Source organism: Natator depressus, chromosome 13 (assembly GCF_965152275.1).
Source record: "Natator depressus isolate rNatDep1 chromosome 13, rNatDep2.hap1, whole genome shotgun sequence".
Taxonomy (NCBI): Eukaryota; Metazoa; Chordata; order Testudines; family Cheloniidae; genus Natator; species Natator depressus.
The window spans coordinates 10,448,143-10,467,191 of NC_134246.1; the positions used below are offsets into that span (position 1 = coordinate 10,448,143).

General features: G+C 43.1%; 1 protein-coding gene across 6 annotated transcripts in view; it reads right to left on the reverse strand.

Moving 5' to 3' along the window:
* Positions 1–19,049, reverse strand: part of PHACTR3 (phosphatase and actin regulator 3) — a 156,923-nt gene that overhangs the window by 57,289 nt on the left and 80,585 nt on the right. For all 6 annotated transcript variants that reach the window (XM_074969747.1, XM_074969746.1, XM_074969750.1 and 3 more), the window contains 3 exons: positions 13,554–13,715; positions 10,293–10,370; positions 5,483–5,662 (listed from right to left, as the gene is read on the reverse strand). In XM_074969747.1, coding sequence (XP_074825848.1) covers positions 5,483–5,662; positions 10,293–10,370; positions 13,554–13,715 — 420 coding nt within the window. The remainder of the gene's footprint in view (positions 1–5,482; positions 5,663–10,292; positions 10,371–13,553; positions 13,716–19,049) is intronic.

The window sequence follows — 19,049 nt, forward strand, 5'->3', positions numbered from 1 at the left end:
TGCAGGATTTCCTGGCAATTTTTATTTTAATCCTATTAAAATGTGACTTCAACTTGCAGCCCGGTTCCTCTCTATTCCATCTGATGCCAGTGGGGCTCAGTCTTTCTTGGGGATGATGTTAGGAACCAAGATTGAAACAACCTGATATAAGAAGACCTTCCCTTGGATAACAATAACAATGCTAGAACAGGGAATAGACATTGGGACGTAGGGCACATGGGATGAGCTTCGCCATCTCAAAGGGGCTGACACTACAAGCTGTGGAATGCCTCCTGAATGGTGTTGAGTGCACTCCATTCCAAGGAAGTCAATAAGTGCTGAAGCACTCAGCCTCTGTCCAAACAATTTGCATCCTTGCTTTTAGAATGGAACCAGAAGGCTCCAAAGCAGTGAGGCAGTCGGACACTATAGCCTTGGCAAGATAATAGCGTTTAATTTGTTGACAAACAGATTAATGTACGTGTCTAGAAGTGTAATAATGAGTATTTATCGTTTGGGAAAGTCGGGGGAGTAAAATAAATATGCAGTGTTAGTCAGAGATCCTCTTGCAAAATTTTGCTGGATAGAAAGAAAACTTGCCTCACTTGGGAAATAATCACCTCAGTTTTCAAGGAAGTCATTGCAATCACTCTATTTTTTTTTGTTTGCTTTTTTTTAAATTGATTTTTTGTGATGGTTGCCCTCAAAGATCATTTGCTATTTATACAGCAGGAGCCAAATGCTAAGGTGAAAAGCAAAACAATCCTTTATTCGATGACCACTTAAGCCACCTGGAGTAGAGCAAAAGGAAGCCACTCATGAGTGATGTTAGGTATCCCTGAAGGGGTGAAAATCTGAGTATTATTCAAGAACCAGGAAATGCAATGGATCAAGACAATAGAGTTTCAATTCTGGGGACCTAGGAATGCTGCAGCTGTGAGAGGGAGAACAGGGAGGGTGTTGCTAGTCAATTGGGCTAGATCCACAAAGAAGACTGAGGCTCAGAAGTGCAAGACCTAACTCCAGGCGCCCTGCCACCTAGTGGAATCCTCAGGCCCAAGTTAGGTGTCCATGCTCCCTCTACAATAAATGGGGAGAGTTAGGTGCTACTATGGGAGACCCAGAAAGCCAGCAAGGTGAGCAAGGAGCCGCTGAAACTAGCCCCACCTTCCAAAAGTAGTTACCACCAAACTCCACGGTCATGAACCCGCTCCTGGAGTTAGGTGCCTAAGACAAGTCCAACATTTTTTTGCAAAAAACAGCAGTGGTGGTCATTCCCTCTCCCACCCCTTATAGCCAACAGACTAGTGGTTAGAGTAGTCCTCTGAGATGTGGAAGATGTAGGTTCAAATTCCCGCTCTGCCTTATTTGAAGCAGTGACTTGAACTGGGGCCTCCGGCATCCTGAGTGAGTGTTCTAACCACTGAGCTATTGGGTACAATGTTTTGTGTGGGTTAGGTGTGCTCTGAGCACACCTTCCAGATGAGGCCCAGCGGATGAGATAACCAGGGGAACTCTTAGTGCAAGGATCCTGCCAGGGCTTAGGTGTGAGCTATGCACCAAGCAGCTTAGCAATAGCAGGATGTAACTGTCCTGTCCATAACTGTTTTGTTCAATATCTTCATTAATGATCTGGAGGATGGCATGGACTGCACCCTCAGCAAGTTTGCAGATGACACTAAGCTGGGGGGAGAGGTAGATACATTGGAGGGTAGGGATAGGATACAGAGGGACCTAGACACATTAGAGGACTGGGCCAAAAGAAATCTGATGAGGTTCAGCAAGGACAAGTGCAGAGTCCTGCACTTAGGACGGAAAAATCCCATGCACCGCTACAGACTAGGGACCGAATGGCTAGGCAGCAGTTCTGCAGAAAAGGACCTAGGGGTTACAGTGGATGAGAAGCTGGATATGAGTCAACAGTGTGCCCTTGTTGCCAAGAAGGCTAACGGCATTTTGGGCTGTATAAGTAGGAGCATTGCCAGCAGATCGAGGGACATGATCATTCCCCTCTATTTGGCATTGGTGAGGCCTCATCTGGAGTACTGTGTCCAGTTTGGGCCCCACACTACAAGAAGGATGTGGAAAAATTGGAAAACGTCCAGCAGAAGGCAACGAAACTGATTAGGGGACTGGAACACATGACTTATGAGGAGAGGCTGAGGGAACTGGGATTGTTTAGTTTGCAGAAGAGAAGAATGAGGGAGGATTTGATAGCTGCTTTCAACTACCTGAAAGTTATGAGTATAGATAAAAGAGTATGGATCTAGGCTGTTCTCAGTGTTAGCAGATGACAGAACAAGGAGTAATGGTCTCCAGTTGCAGTGGGGGAGGTTTAGGTTGGATATTAGGAAAAACTTGTTCACTAGGAGGGTGGTGAAGCACTGGAATGGGTTACCTAGGGAGGTGGTAGAATCTTCTTCCTTAGAAGTTTTTAAGGTCAGGCTTGACAAAGCCATGGCTGGGATGATTTAGTTGGGTATTGGTCCTGCTTTGAGCAGGGGGTTGGACTAGATGACCTCCTAAGGTCCCTTCCAACCTTGAATTCTCTGATTCTATGATGTTGCAAAGCAAGGCAGTAACAGAGGAGGGACTAGAATCTAGAACTCCAGATTCCTCATTCTGGGCTCTGGCCTTGAGACCATGACAAAATTCCCAGAATATAATTTTCCGTTTTCCAATGGGCTGGGAACCTTTGGGTGATACTGCCATGAAAAACTGTCAGCTGATAAACCAGAAGAACACATTTCTGTCTGAATACCACATGTCTAGAAACGCAGAAACTTTCAGAATACACCATGGAAATTCCAAGTTTTGCTATTTGGGTGTGTGTGTCTGGGTTTCTTTTTCTTTTTTTTGGTTTGTTTGTTTGTTTGTTTGCGTTTAACTTTTCATCTGAACTCCAGCAAATTAGACAAGTTTAAAAATTTTAAATGGAATCCTGTGTTGCTGGCCTGTTCTCCTTTTATATATATATATATATATATATATATATATATGTACACAGTAGACCTTTATCTAAATAACATAAAATTGAATACACACAATGGTGAAATATATACACATGGACAGGTGTGGACCATATTATTTCTTGAATTTCCAACACTCCAATTCAAGCCAATGCAGGAGGCTTTCTCCAATACGCTAACTTCACTAACTTCAGTGGAAACAGGATAGGGTCTAGAATGGAGGATTTGCCAGAGGTTGGTAAAGAGGAGCTAATAGGACATAGAACAAACAGGAGTGGGTATTGCTGCATAGGAAGTATGCAGTTTGGGAAAATTAAATCCCACCTTTCAGTGTGTTGAGGCTGGAGAACTGATACATACCCCAAGGGAAGAAAAAGAAATTCAGACGACAGTAAAGGTTAGGCCAGAGAGATGGTGAACAGAACTGGCATTAGTAAGGGTCACTGGAAATAGGGAAGATCTGGGAAGAAATTAATAGCGACATCCACAATTCAGAAATGAGATGGAAACGATTCAAGAAACTAGGACTCTGCAAATGGGATTTCAATTGTGAAGGAAACAGTGATGAGAAACAGATGAATAGACATGCCATAGTCTAACAGAGGAAGTTTATTATTAATCACAGTAGTGCCTGGAGGACCCCAATTAGGACTGAGACTCCTTTGTACTAGGCACTGTTCAAACACAGAGAAATGGACAGTCCCTACCCTACCAAGCGTGCTTTCTCATTCAAGAGAAGACACATCAGTGGATAAAATACACAGTAGGAATGGCCACAGGAGGGGGGGAAAACAGCAATAAGAGCGTGAGTTAATGTAAGCCGACTATATGCAGGGCTAGAGTGTTTTGAGTCTTTCTTTGTTTAGTTTTCGTTGTAAGATACACAGAAGGGGGAAAGCACAAATATTAGATGCCCCATGAATAACAGATCTGTTTTGGGACCATTCATGATGAAATAAGACACCGTGTTGAAATAGAGAAGATAAGCTAGGTTTAAAGAAATGGGTTGATACAATAGCACAAAAGTCATCTGTTGTCTGCTGAGAGAGAGAGGAAGAGAGAGCTGGGAATGTATAAAGGACAGAAATGGAAAACCCTTCAGAGCAATGCTTAGACAACAGAAATAAATCAAATTCTGATCAAATCAACAGGGAGATGTAAGGGGGATGGAGTTGTATTTAGAGCTGCAGTGGGGTAAAGGAGCGGGGCTGGGGAAAGGGGGCAGTGGAGGGACTGGGACAAGGAGCCAAGGAAAGTGGTGGGTGAGGGTCTGGAATGAGAGGCCTGGTATGGGAAGTGGGCTGAGGAGCCTAGGATTTGGCAGGAGACTGGGAATGGGGCAGCCTGGAAGAGACAAAGGCAGAAGGGTCTATAACCACTCCCCTCAGGATCAGGAATAGAACACAGGATTCCTGAATATCAACATTCTTCTCCTGTCAGCAACTAACTGTGCAATCCACTGGCAAAATGTGCACCTCGTCTCCTGGTGGTTGACCCACATAGAGATGACAACCTACTGCTACCAGTTACTCTGTTAGCTCAAGTGGCCAAGGTCTGTGTGGTGGCTCTAAAGGTTTTAACCCTGCTGAGTCATTATTAGGGTGACCAGGCAGGAGGTGGAGGTAATAGGAGCCTATATAAGAAAATGTCCCAAAAATCGAGACTGTCCCTATAAAATCGGGACATCTGGACACCCTAGTTGTTATGGTTCTGCAGGATGAAATTTCTGGGTTTTTTTGTTTTTTTTTTTCATTTTGTTTTTTATAAAAGCCTAGGAAACTATATATAAAACACTATGTTAAAAAGAACATTATGTTGGCAAAGTCACACACTTGACATTTAAGAAATGTCAGAATTCAGGCAGAATTATGCCAATGAAAGATTCCCCTAACCCAAAAGATATCCTCAGCCAGCCACTTAGGTAAGCTTTACATCAGCTTTTCAGTGATTCAACCTACACTGCTAGAACAATGCAAAGCAGACTTAACCAGGTCCAAATCCAGGTTTATATTCTGAGCTGGGTCAAAATATATCGGTGTTTAGATGGAGGGAACTTGGTTTGTGTTTATCTGTACTATTGATACAGGCCTGTTTGTTGTAGTAATTGAAATACCTTGTAAATATTGTCCCCTAATTCCAGCGGGGGTGACAATATAAATGTGTGTGCCTGCTCATGCACAGACATGCATCTAAAGGAAGATGGTCTGGTGCCTCTTACAGTCCGCATGCCATTTTACTGCTACCCATCCCCTGACATGCAGTCAGATTCTTGGTATAGGGAAGAACTCTCCTAATACCAACATGGCATGGTGTCATGGTTTGTGTGCACAACTCATCCCAATACTCCTGGCTTTGTGTGTCCCTCAGTAAAATGGACATCTCAAAAATCACTATTCTTACAGGACTGATTGATTGCTAACCTGGTCTGGAGGGGACTGAACTGAACACAGAGCTCTGGCTCTCTGATGCACCAATTCATTGGACTCATTGCATGGCAGCTCAATAGAAGCACTTTAGCATGTTATATCCAATACCTGCATCTTCTATTAGCTCCTCTGAGTGCAGATCCTCGCCAAGTGAGGTTGCATTTGTTGTTACTGCTGTACTTTCCTGCTGCATCTCTTCTGAGGTAAGTGCCTGGCATACGGGGGATGAAGGGTCACTCTGCATTGATCTGGTGGCACCATCAGCAGCGCCTGCTTTGCCTCCAGCATCTAAAACACCACATCACTTAATCTTAATTAAGTCACCAGCTGCAAAAGTGAAAACATCTTGCCATTCTCTTTCATTAGCGTTCGCACAGAGAGCCTATCACTTATCCTGCAGCATTCCTTGAAAGAGCTCACTTTGGCAGCATCTGTCATTTTCAGAGGTGCTGGGTGCCTGCAGCTCCCAATGACATCCAGCAGGCTTTGTAGGTGCTCTGCACCTCTGAAGATCAGGCCACTGATATCTGGGTGCCTCAGTGTGAATGTAGGGGCTCCATTTTAGACACCCACCTTTCAAAATGTTGGATTAAATATTTGGGCACAACTGAAATCCAAACCTCTCTTGACATAGGGCCAGATTCTGATACTCTCCCACTGAAGAGTGAGGTCCTCTGCCAATAATCCCAACAGCTGTAAGCACTCTGACACCTTTTTAGCTTCCTAAGTATTTTCCAATGCAGGGAACATTCCTCAGTGGGAATACAAACTATGCTGTCTCTCGCTTCCCTCATCCTCTCTCAGCAAGTACAGGCTGAACACCACCATTGCAAATCAAGCAATTACTTCCAGCTTGGGCCAGCTCTCTCCAGTGATGTGTGTGTACACTGTCCACCTCTCACCAGATAACTTATATTTCTCAGTCCTAGACGCACCTCATTAGAAGTTCCTGACAAGGCTGTCTTCTCCTTGGAATGATTTCATTACAAGTTTCTTAAACAGTGATTTAAAGGCATTAACAGTCACAGACCGCTTTTTATTTTTTAATATCGAGACCATTTGCAGAGTACGTTTCTGCTCATTTGAGTGAGGGTATCAGAAGTCAGCCTACAAATGCTGCAGAGCTAATGCAATATTTTTATAGGCTGATCTCATCCAATCTGCCTCATAATCACGTTTGGTGAAAAGTTACTGTTCTTAAAATAGCCCCTGCAGTAGCACAGTTGCTATGATACAAGGAAGGGGGGGGAGTTCATTGCCTATGTTTCAGCTGATTGTGAAGCCAGCCTATACATAATCACTGGCACATTAACAGCTGTCTGCACTATTTGTAAGACAGAGCTTTTCTTCCATGTGCTGTAAAACATTTTACATTTGATCAAATCTACGCTTCACAGCGAAAAGGGAAAAACTCCATGAATGTTTCCCAGGAGCAGAATGGGTGGCTCTGCTTTGTAAGTGCCCTGTGTTCTCCAAGAGATTGCTGCTGCTTTGGCAAGCCACCAAAGGCTGCACCACAACAATAAAGATACCGAGACAGAATGTTAGCTCCTTTAAATCATTGCCTAAGGAAACTGTAATGACTCATGAAATAAGACAGCCCTGTCGATGACCTTCTAATGAGGAGTGTCTAAGACTGAGAACTATGAGGTCCCTGGTCAGAGGTGGACACCACATCCTCAGAGCACTGTAGAGATGTGGCTGGAGCTGGAAGCAAGTGCATTGATTTGCAGGGGTGATACTGACCCCATAGATTTTTGAGCAAGGGTGGGGGGAAAGAGGGTAACTTTATACTCATGGATGAGGAAAACATGAGAGAATCTACACCATCAGAATGCCATGGAAAGTGATCTCGGGAAGAAGCAATGCTCTTCCATGCTGGAATAATCAGCCCATTACTGTGCAATGCAGTCAAGGAACAAACCTTATCATTAACTTGCTCCTGCCACTCTAGAAGCCCTGGGGTGATGTGCGTCCCCCAGTGATGAAGGAAATCCTCAGAAGTGGCACAGGTCGGGCAGAGTTAACAGGAGACAGCAACCCATGGTTAATGAAAGCTGCTGCATCATTTCCAGTCGTGCCCATTGGGCTACATTGTCCCTAGCCTGGACTCAGCCATGCCGGGGAGGAAAGGGGAGTGAGACTGCTCACATTGTGGCACCAGCCACGGGACAGGGGTGAGCAGGGGATGCTGGCTGGCTATTCCCCGCTAAGCGTAAGTGGGCCTTGGCCGTGGCCAGAAGTAGGACGACAGTAAACTTCACTTTGAGAAGGCAGGTGGTAACTTACCACCTGTCTGCAGAGCAAGGCAGGCAGAGACTTTGATGGATAGTTCTTCCCTGGGCTGCTCTTGAATTGAAGCAGCTCCTGCGCTGGACCTTACCCAGAGCTGGCCCGAATGGCCCTGTGAGGGATGCTGCTCAGTTTCTGCAGCCTGGTGTAGTGCAGTATGTGAGTTAGCAGAGGGGCACCCTGTACGGATGGCGTGTGTCACTGGTGCTGTAAAGTGGTGACGGTGGGTTAGCAGGTTTCTCAGACTTGATCTCCATCTCTCACTGTTGGATTATTTTACCAATATCAGCCGGTACCGGGGTGCGGGGGTAGGCACCTAAATACCTTCATGAATCCCTCCTCAGATGCTCAGCAGGAGAGCAGAGTCCAAAAGAGAAATAAGGGATTTAGACATTTACTGTGGTGTGCTCCGCACAATGCTGCTGCTCTGACAATTGCAGTTTATTGCTGTGAGTGTCCATTAAAAAAAGGATTGAATCTGAAAAGATTAGAATGCTGCTGCCACAGCATTATCGTCGTCTGAGTAGGCTTCTCATCAGTTATTAAAAGAGATTCTGGTCAATTTTTAACAGCAGTTAATAAACTGCATATGTTAATAAAGCCATAAAATAGCCTCTGAGATTCAAAACATCCATTGTCTTTGGAAGGAAATAACATGGAGCATATTATATTGTCCTTTGGTTGCACATAACTCACACACTCCTGTCTAGACACCTGTGTGGCATTGTAAATTTGCCTGATGGTTTTATAGGCTCCATGTAACTGTAACATAGAGAAGTTTTTTTTAAAAAAGGGGGAGTGTATGGGGAGGAAATACCCAGCCAGTCCATTTCCAACTGACCTTTTAAAAACCCTATTCCCATTGGTCACTGTTTATTAAACTAGGCTTATCTGCTTTTTGCTAAAATTGTTTTAATACATAGCCCCTATTCAACCAGGTCTCAGTGACAAGTGAAAAGCTGATCCAATCCTACTGCTAAAATTGGCTTTGATGTGCTCTATATCACTTGTCTGTACTGCTCTCTTAAAAACCCATAACTACCCATGTCTTCAAATTCAGAGATCACTGAAAACCATGGAGACAAGTCCTGAGAAGTCTACTAGATAGACACACACACACTACATATGTATGTATGTGTGTGTGTGTGTGTGTGTACATACATTTCTCAGGGCTTGGTTATGCGGTGGGGTAATGCGCTGCACAGGAGTGTAATTTTGAAAGTGCACTAACGTGTTGCACGTTAATTGGTCAGTTGTGCTGCTGCACTTTAATGTACTATATGAAAGTGCTCAGTACTACATGAAAGCGCGCTAGGGAATCTTTCGTGCACACCTGTGGAGTCTACATGGAACAATTAATGCGCAATATGTTAGTGTGCTTTAGAAATCAGAGCCCCATAAAGCACCATGTAGAGAAGCTCTCAGACTTAGATTTATCTACCTAGTAGTACCAATATGCTACCAGACCAAATATTGGTCTAGAATAAAGAGCAAAAGAGTTCAGTGAAAAACTCATCATATTTAACAGCCAAAAATATGAAAAACTTCTATTTTAAAATAAATTGACCATGTAGGTTTATAGCTTGTACTCAAGATACATACATATAGCTTTTCTGCAGTTATGACAGGCTTCTCTGTTTAAAATGCTCACTTTCTGTTCAGTTACTCTCCATCACAGCCTCATCAAGTGTCATTATGAGGGTTATTTATAGATTTGGAATTTTGTTTTAAATGAGGCAATATAATTATTGCTCCTATTAGTTTCAATAAAATATTCCACCTCTCCAGTTGGACTGACTCAGCCGGCCCCTCTTCCCTCATAACACCATCTGTTACAAAGTTCTCAGCCTCAAGGGGGAAAGGCTTTTTTTTTTTTAAAAAGCTATCTTTAGAAAAAAAATGGCTGTCAGAAGTTGGGTCTGTGATGCTGGGAACACACCAAACCTGGAAGAATGCTAAACTCTTTCAGGAACAGGTCTTTTATTCATTTAGAAGCATCTATTTGGGGGCCTTAGACGAGTAACATACAGAATCACAAACCTTCCTGCATATGTATGGCAAGTTATAATCTTGCATTCAGTCATTGCTTCACACTTGTTATGTATTCAGGTAAGCTTTTAAAAATAACAGTACTAAATGCCTCTCTCATCTGTAGGAATGAAGAACTCATGTAATTAGAAGACACCTTGTACTAAACTTGGTTTACCAGAAAGACAGCAGAAAATACGGATTAATATCATTCTATGAGATCTGAATTCATGGATTGTACTTGCTAGCTTCATTACTGAATACTTCTGTATAGCTGAGTTTCCATTCATATAAGCTTTACTGAGTTTCTTGGCAATCTGAGTATAAGGGTTTATGGCAGTTGCAAAAAATATGGTTGAATTCATGTCTTGTGTAAATCTCCTGACAGTGGAATGGCACCCAAGATGGAGTTACACCATAAACCACACTGGATATGTTGAGTGACTCCAGGTATGAAACTGATCCAATGATTGTTCAAACTTGTCACTGGTTTTTTGGTTTTTTTCCCAACTGTGGGTTCTTATCATTTCTTGCTGTCATGTGTTTCCAGCCCTCATGTGAAGGACAACAATAAAAAACAAAGACAGGTTTTACTTGCCTTGTTCCATCATCTCCAGAAGACCTTTCTTAATGAGTTCATCCCGACCTGGCCTTGCAGTAATCTTCTTCTCTAACACTGCAAAAATGATAGTATAACATAGAAAATCAGCAAACAATGGATGGAAGTAGACACATAAGACAACTCAATATGAAAGCTGCAACAGGTGGGTTCTCTAGTCCCACACGTAGTGAGCTGGCCAGAGGAGGACTACAGAGTTGGCGTTTTAGGGGCAAGTTCAGTGTGTTTTCATTGCTAGAGCAGTGGTAGTAATGCTAGCCAAGATGTAGGATACTGAAAAGATCAAAGTTTCCAAAAGGGGTCTGAACAATCATGTTCATATCCAGATCCAAAGTTCAAGGGTGTTGCAGACTGGGTCTTTGATTGGACCCATTACACACAGGTCCCAGCTATCTGGTTTTCAGTCTAAACTTTCCCCAAGTTCAGGAGATGTTCAGGTCCTGGTTTGGGTTCAGACCTCTCTGTACAAGGCAGTAGAAAAAAAAAAAGTTAATGTGTGTGACTGATTTGCAGGGGGAAGACAATGAAACCATCCCCACCAAGCTTTCTTGCCCACTAATCAATGTGTGCCTCTCTTAAACCATGTATTTTGTATTATTTGTTGAATATATTATTGCACCTGCTTGATCTTCATCCACAAGGCTGAGGCCTTTATGTGCCCTCCTTGCGTAGGAATTTGTCTAGTAAATCACCAGCTAATTCCATTCACAGAATGAAAAAAGGGGGTTTCCAATCTCTCTCTTCCTTTTTCTTACATCTCTAACTACCTTCCATTCTGTGAATGAACCCCTTCTGTGTATCAGAGGAATTTGCCAAGTTTAAGAGAAGAGTGAATCTGATTTAAATCTAGAAAAGGAAACACTGAGTTATCAAACCACCAGAGAAATGCAGCTGCATGGTGTTGAGAATGGTGGCAATATCACTGTGTTCTCTCTCCTGATAGCACTCTAGCTTCCATGGTCAGAGGCAAGAAGAAGTAGAGCCCTCATGCAATGGAACTGGAATGGTTCTGCTATGCACAGTGTGGGAAGAGAGATGCTGGGAGCCCACACGGGGAGTATGCAACATTTCACACCAAGGATTCATGCTCCCAAGTCCACAGAGAAGAGGCTCCCCATGTCTTAGAGTAGAAAGGTATGTCAGAGGATGAGTCAAAGGCTGGCAGGTGGATTCAAGGCTATTCAAGGATTCAAGGCAGCAGTCATTGCTACCAAGGAGCAGGGATGTACAACATGTGGTAGGTACTATACTCTCGATGGTGCAGTAGCACGAATGGAGCAGCCTTGCAGAGTGTGTTCCTTCTTACATGATCCCCACAGAGCACCCATGTGCCCAGTCAGTTTGCATCAGCCCATGCACAGGTACAAGGAGTCACTCCTTAGAATCTCAGGAAAAGACAAGTGACTCTTGTTTCTGAGTGCTGTACTCTGGGGGTGTCTTCAGAGATTTGAGAGAGCACACGCTCTCCCTCACACTGTGGTCTGCTGGGCACATCTTTAACACAGTGGCTGACACTTTCAGGAAGGAATGTCTACATTCTGTAGAGTGTTCTGATTAAGAGTCCAGCCCTACCAGTCAGAGTAGCTCCCTCTTGTCGTTTTCCATAATGTTAGCGTGACCTCCCCAAAAACTCAGAACAATACATGGAGTCATGTTTCTAGCAACTGTTCTCATGCAGAGAAAGTCCCTAAGGAGTGAAATGATGACTGCAAACTTCATTTAAGTTTGCACGGTACAGAGAAGACACCCTGTAGTACTTTGACTGCCACTGAATTTACTGAATTAGTTGTATCAAGAATTGCTAGGATTAATTTCTATGCCCTGTTGGTAATAAACTAGGGGTGTCTGGGTCAGAAGATGCTCTGGGTGTTTTGCTTTGGCTGAAACAGGATAACTGTGTTTTCTCTTTCTGATGATAACATTCATTTTCCATTATATCTGTCACTGGTGACTAATACAGTTGAATAATATGCTATCTTTAGAGTTCCTGATAAATTCCCTGCCCAAAAACAAGAATTTAAAAATAAGATTAAATACAATATACATGTACAAAAATACATGTTTAGAAAATTGAAAAAATCACCACCAGCAACCAGAAACCTCAATTATGTGGTGTATGGCTACTATTTAGATGGGAAGCTTTGGGAGATGTCACTAAGCTATAGGAAGTAGAGCTGGTCATGTACTATTACTCAGAGTCATTATTTAATGCATTTTAATATTTTTGTTAAGTAATTTATCTGATTAATCCATTTTTCTCAGTATTTGACCTAGTAGTCTTGTTTTTATTATTAAATTCTGAATGCAAGGGGCCAGATTAGCACCACCATATAGCCACAGAGCTATCGCAGTGCAAGCTGCCTTACGCTGTCCCTCTGTGTGCATTAACCCTGACCTGGAGAATGTATCTCTTGGAAATACTTGAATTCATGTCAGTCCATCACCTCTCTGCTAAGTGCCAACACAGGGATCAGTTATGAAGTTGTGGCTTCTTTTTTTTCTTTTTCTTTTTCTTTTTCTTTTTTTTTTTTTTTTTTGGCAGTGTAGACACCCATCCTAAGGTCCCCACTAAGACCTGGATTGTTACCATTGACTTATTTCACAAAGGCCACTAAGAGCCCATCAGCTGGTAATTACTTTGAGACACATGGATGAGGAGCTAATTCCAAGTAGTCATGGAATGTTCTTTTAGCCTTTCTTGGGATTTTAAGTAGATTGAAAGGAATAGTAATGAAATCCCTCCTACACTCGGCTTTACCAGAAGGGCTAGACTTTAATACCCTCCCTCATTTTCAGTAGCACCTTACTCCACGAGTTGTCCTCTGACTTCAGTGGCACTATTCATATCTAAGGTACTATTCAACATAAGGTATCACAGTCTGGCCTTTAAATTAGCAGCCTCAGATAATGCTGCGGCATCTTCATCCCTTACAAAGAGCAGTGAAGGGCAGAAATGGGGAGGTGAGACGGCGGACAACCTGATAAATCGAGCTTTAGATTTTGCTCTTTGCTGACTGGATTGGTAGAAATCCTGGTCTTTGAAATTCTGTGGCCAAGAGGTCAAATCATAATGGTTCCTTCTGACCTTAAAATGTCTGAAATCTATGACAGGCCAGATTCTTACACTTCCATTTAGAAACAGCTCATCAATAACCTGCCCTACTTCAGCAAACTCTGCTCATTTTTCTTCACAGGGTGGACTTTGCCTTGCACTGAATCAAGCTGTTGCTCTTCCCATACCTGCTGACGTTTGCTTTAGTTTCTCGTTTTTCTTTTTCCTCCACTTCCATGGTTTGAAGATCCTGCCCAATGTTGCCAGCTTGCTGTTCCTTCTCACAGGCGGCGTTCTAATCCCTGAGACCAGATATTCAGAATGCATTGCAGGGGACTGCTCCATCTCATCTGAGAGGCAAAAACAGAACAAAGCTGCTGGTTAAAAGAAAATAAGACCAAGTATTTCAGAAGAGGCTTAGTAAGGCGGCGGGGGGCGGGGGGGAAGTATGGTGGTTATTCCAGCTAAAAGAGTGTTTGGTTTAGTCACCAAGCAATGTAGTGCAAGACAGGGAAATGAAGTCATTGGAGCCCTTAAAGTAGGGGGACCAGATCCATGGATGCTGAGCAGGGAGGTATGTGCCGGCAAGGCTTTTTGTACTGCCGGGGGGATCTTTCTTGGCTTTGTATCTCACTCATCACTACTGACTCCAAGCACCTGGTATCTGAGTGACTCTATTGCAGCCTCCCTCAAGGAGTCCATTGGGGGCTAGGTCCATGGAGTTTGAGCTCCGGTGGAGGAGAATTTGTGCATTCCCAGTCTGCCCTGACCATGCTCCCATCTTGGCCATTCATGCTCCCTTTTTGGCATGATTCCCTACAGCCCTCCCCCAGCCCAAGGGAGGTGTTGGCTTTGTAACTCCCATTCCCTCCACAACAGACTATCTCATGCTTCCTCAATGAGAGAATCCTCTGCCAGACTCTTACTCCAACAAAAGCACTGGATGAATGTGGCCCTGTGTGAGAGAGGGGGACGTTGTAGCTTTAAATGTAATGTTGGACTTGGGAGCTCACTTTCTGCCTTGGCCTATGAAGGGATCAAATTGGAAGTGAAATGAAAGGAAGGAGCCTTGTGCTAACAACCCACAAGAATTGTTAGTCACAGGCTGAGTTAGTAAGGATGGCCCAGGGGTGGGGTCACTAGCCCGTAACATACGAGACAGAGGTTCAGTTCCCTGCTCTGTCACGTTTCCAGTGTGACATTGGGCAAGTCACTGTCTCTCAGTGCTTGTTGTCTCTGGAGATGATCGCACTTCTCTACCTCACGTGGGGTATTGTGTGGAATAAGTGCTCAAATGCTAGTGTAATGAAGGCCACATATGTACTTGAGGCCGGTAGACAGTAATAATAACTGCTGTAACAACACCTAACACTTACACAGCTCTTTCCAGCTTTAAAGTGGTTTATAAAAACTGATTAATTTACGCCACGCCTGTGTGGTAGGTGAGTATTAGTTCCATTCTACCAGTGTGGAAATCGAGGCACAGAAAGGTGAAAAGAGATATTTGTACAAGTGACCACTGATTTTTGGGTGCCCAACGTGAGACACCTTGGGACTGACTTTCACAGGTGCTGAGCAGCTGCAGCCCCTAATGACTTCAGCAGGCATGCTGGGTATGCAGCACTTTTGTGTGAATCAGGCCCACGTGGTCTCAAGTTAAGTACCTAAGACTATTGGCCATTTTGGAATATTTAGGTCTAAGAGGCTTGCTGAAAGTCAGAGAGGAAGTTAGTGACATAGCTAGGATGAGCTCCCAGGAGGGGACTTCCTGGTTCCCAATTCTGTGCTCAAACCACAGGGAGGGACTGTCTTTGTGCTCTGCGTTTGTATAGCGCCTAGCACAATGGGTGGGGCTCCTAGGTGCAATGCTAATGCAAATTAATAATAATAGTAATAATTAATTAATAAAATACTCTCCTGAAAATGAACTGTCATCACATAACTACTATAGAACACATCTATTTCTATGAACTGGCTCAGAATTTACGTATGAGGATAGATTGTTTGGTATGTAGTACTTAAGCAAAACCACAAACAGCTATTACACTGATATGTTCCTTAAGGAAATTGGGGGAGATGGGAAAATTCGAAGGCGTTTCATCCAGCAAAACCACAGAAGCACACAGATAATGCTTCAGGTGGACAACTGGTTCAGACATTTTCAATATTTTGTCTTCACATGACTGTTCATTTTGTTTATAGCCAAGCTTCGCATGGAACAATAAAGACTGAATAATGACAGGCTTCTGCCAGCCATTACCATGAAAGATAGCACAGCTCCATAAACAAGGATATTGATGGCACTGTTGAGATGTGTTTTTGGACACCCATACACTAATTCCCAAGAGTGATGCTTCTATCCGTCACCCAGCCATGTCATGAGAGTGAAAATTATAAAACGATTTGCATATCTTTTTCAACAATCCATTACAATTTAAATGAGCAGTGTGGAGCAATGAGTATATGAACATTTCTGAGCCATTGGCCTCTGGAAACTAAAATGACAATAATTTGTTTTGTGAATAGTGGAGAAGAAAACTAAATATGGTATTTTAATGGGTTGGTTTTTTTTAAATTGACAGGGTGCAAATACATAAATCTCAGTGTAAAGGTGGGGATTTCCAAGAAAACAGGAAATAATTTTGAAAAAAATATTAAACACAGTGGGGGGAAGAAGTCATTCTCCTTTCATTTAATTTAGAAAATATTGGTATTAAATATTGATATTACTGATGAACTATTAAACAGAGAAAAGTTAAATACTTTGTCACATTAGTTAGCAGAACTGAACAATGGATGCAACAGGGAATGGATCACTTGATGATTACGTGTTCTGTTCATTCCTTCTGGGGCACCTGGCACTGGCCACTGTCGGAAGACAGGATACTGGGCTGGATGGACCTTTGGTCTGACCCAGTATGGCCATTCTTATGTTGTCTAGAAAAGATAGACTTTGTGAATTTCAGTCTGGAAGTATATGCTGAATGAAGACCAGGAAACAGCAATGGGGCATAGCACCTGAGGGGAACTGCAGAATGGCAACCTTTTAACTGCCACTAGAATGCAGGAATCTCCTGGCCTGTGTTTTTTTTTTCCCAATTATATATTTGAAAATAAGAAGTATGCTGAAAATGAAACTGTGAGGCATTGCAACTTTTCCTTATTATTGAGACAGCAATGATAACAGAAAATGACACACCGTGGATCTGCTATTATGATGATTTTAAAGCTGTAACAGATGCAGCAGAAAATGGCATTTCGCCCTTCCTCGTGACAGCCATTGTAATGGGAATGTGAACATTTATGAAATTAGCCTCTCTCATTCCTAAGGCTGCAAATCAGATCCCCACTGGTAGAATGGAAGCTACTGTGGGGGTCAGGGCAACCTCCAACAAGCTATCCCTGTGCTTGCCTACATTCTTATGCACCGCTGCTTAAGCAATTCCCATTGTCCTGGGAGTTTTTCAAACATGTAAGTGGAGATTAGATGAGCCAGCTGATTTTAGAGGGTGTCTTGACAGGTTGCTCACCCCACTACATTTCATTCAGGATTTAGACATCTGCAAAGTAGTTTAAGCATCGCTCACATGTTTCATTGACCACCTCTAGCTTAACATCACTGTAGCATCTTTGTCTGAAACCAGGAAATCAAGGCATGCCTAGGAAATAAACCTCATCCCAAATTCGGGGCATCTCTAGCAAAGTTTACTTACTCCCCTGGGATTGTCTTCAAAGCCGACAGAAGAGGAGTTTACAAAGACTGTCAGAAAGGGGCACCAGTAGCTATTAGGAGTTGTGCAGCTGATGGTGTTCCTCCAAAGTTGTTTGCAATGTCCCTATTTACTCTTGCCTGTTACTCTTGGGCGTTTTAATTAATGGTAGCCAGAAGGAACAGTTCCAGTGTTCAGACCCCACTTATATTTCTCTAATGAAGAAGCAGGAGGTGGGTCTAGCAAGGAAGGAAAAGAAGAGGTGTTCTATGTTTGACAACGTGTTAAGCTTGGATGGGGTAATGAGGCATCCACTCTACCACCTTGAGGTCTCCAAAGGGTATTGAATTGAGTTAACTGGATAACTATGTCTTATTGTCTGGTTCTTAGCTCAGCACATGGGGTGAGTTTCAGTTCATTTTAATTTTGAAGAATAATTAGAAGAAATAAGTATGCTTAGTGGAGGGAAGTAAAAGCAGAGTTATAGACAATAGTTATATAGAGGGCTGCTGTCAAAAAACAGCTGGCGCTGGGAAAGGCAAAGGTGCAGTAGTGAAATGGAATTGGAGAGTTTGGTCCAAAAAAGGGCAGGAGATGAGGACTGATGAGCAACAGGAACAAGCGAAGAACAAACTGAGACAGGGAAGTCTGTACTGTGAGCTTGACTTTGCCTTGGATTTGAGGAAACGTTGACAATGCAGGGAGGGCAGAGAGTTAACTCCATTGTTTATTTTCTTTTATGGGAAAATGTAGCAGCCCCTAGGAGGCCATTCCAGCTGACATAATTTAGAGCAGCCTTGAGACTGCTCAAAATTATGCTGCGGTTGCACTGGAGCCTGCCTGTCCACCAGGAATGGGGGGTATAAAGGTGGCATCTTCCCTCAGGTCCTGTACTGGGCACCGCTTATCCAGACTCAAGATTTAGTCCTTTAAATTTAAGTTAAAACTCCCTGAAATATGGACACAGAGGATGAAGGCTGAAAGGGAAGACTAATTTTAGGGAGGGTAAGACCAATCCTCCACTGCAGACTTTGGTATGTCTTCTAACTTTATTGATATAAATATTTGTAACAAGGCACATACAGTTCTAAGGAAACTGATTTAATTGCCTAATATTTTCTTACTGTATGCAGTTCTCAGGTTTTGCACCGTCCGACTGAGAAGGAGAAAAATAAAAATGGAAACAATGTAAGACAGATGTCCTGAAGTCATATCAAGGGAATGGTCTTCCTGGCAATAAGAACCATGTGAAACCCCTCAGGGTTCTTCATCTTTACTCAAATCCTTTTTTGTGGGTTGGCTATTTGGGAGATAAGAAGACTACTGCACAGAATGTAAGCAGTTCCCACATGCTGCAGCGACTACTGAAGTGGCACGCACATCTAAATATCAGCCAGATCCTGCAGCCAGCAAGCTGCCCGGGCTTGCCAACTCTCCAACCATTTTCTGAAGCATTCAGCACATTTTTGGATCTGCAGTTAATATTTTAATTATGTTAAATATAATGTGGTTATTTCTCTTTTTTTGAGTCTGATTGCCTGGGGCTGGTCTGCATGATTATGTAAAAGATGCACAGGAAATGTAAACAACTGGAAGCCAGATCAGATTCTCATCATCAGGAAAGGTGACTACGAGCAACAGCTTGAAGAGCATTCCAGTGTGGAAGGACATGAGAGAACCTTTACACAAGGGCATGTAAGCACAAGCTTAGCCCATAGCAGGGACTTAACACAGGTGGGGCTGGTTGCTGTTCTGCAAGTCACAACTAGGCAAGACAGTCAAATCTGCAACCCTCCACCTAGAGACACCTGGCAGCTTCTCTGTGGCCAGCACATGGCCCTTTGACACCACTCCCAGAAGTAATGGTCCCAACAGTGGTGCTTCTGGATTCTGGAAATGATACACTTGCACCAGAAACATGGACTGGAGAAGGCTGTTACGATTTGATTTCCAGAACTCTGTTAATGAAGGTAC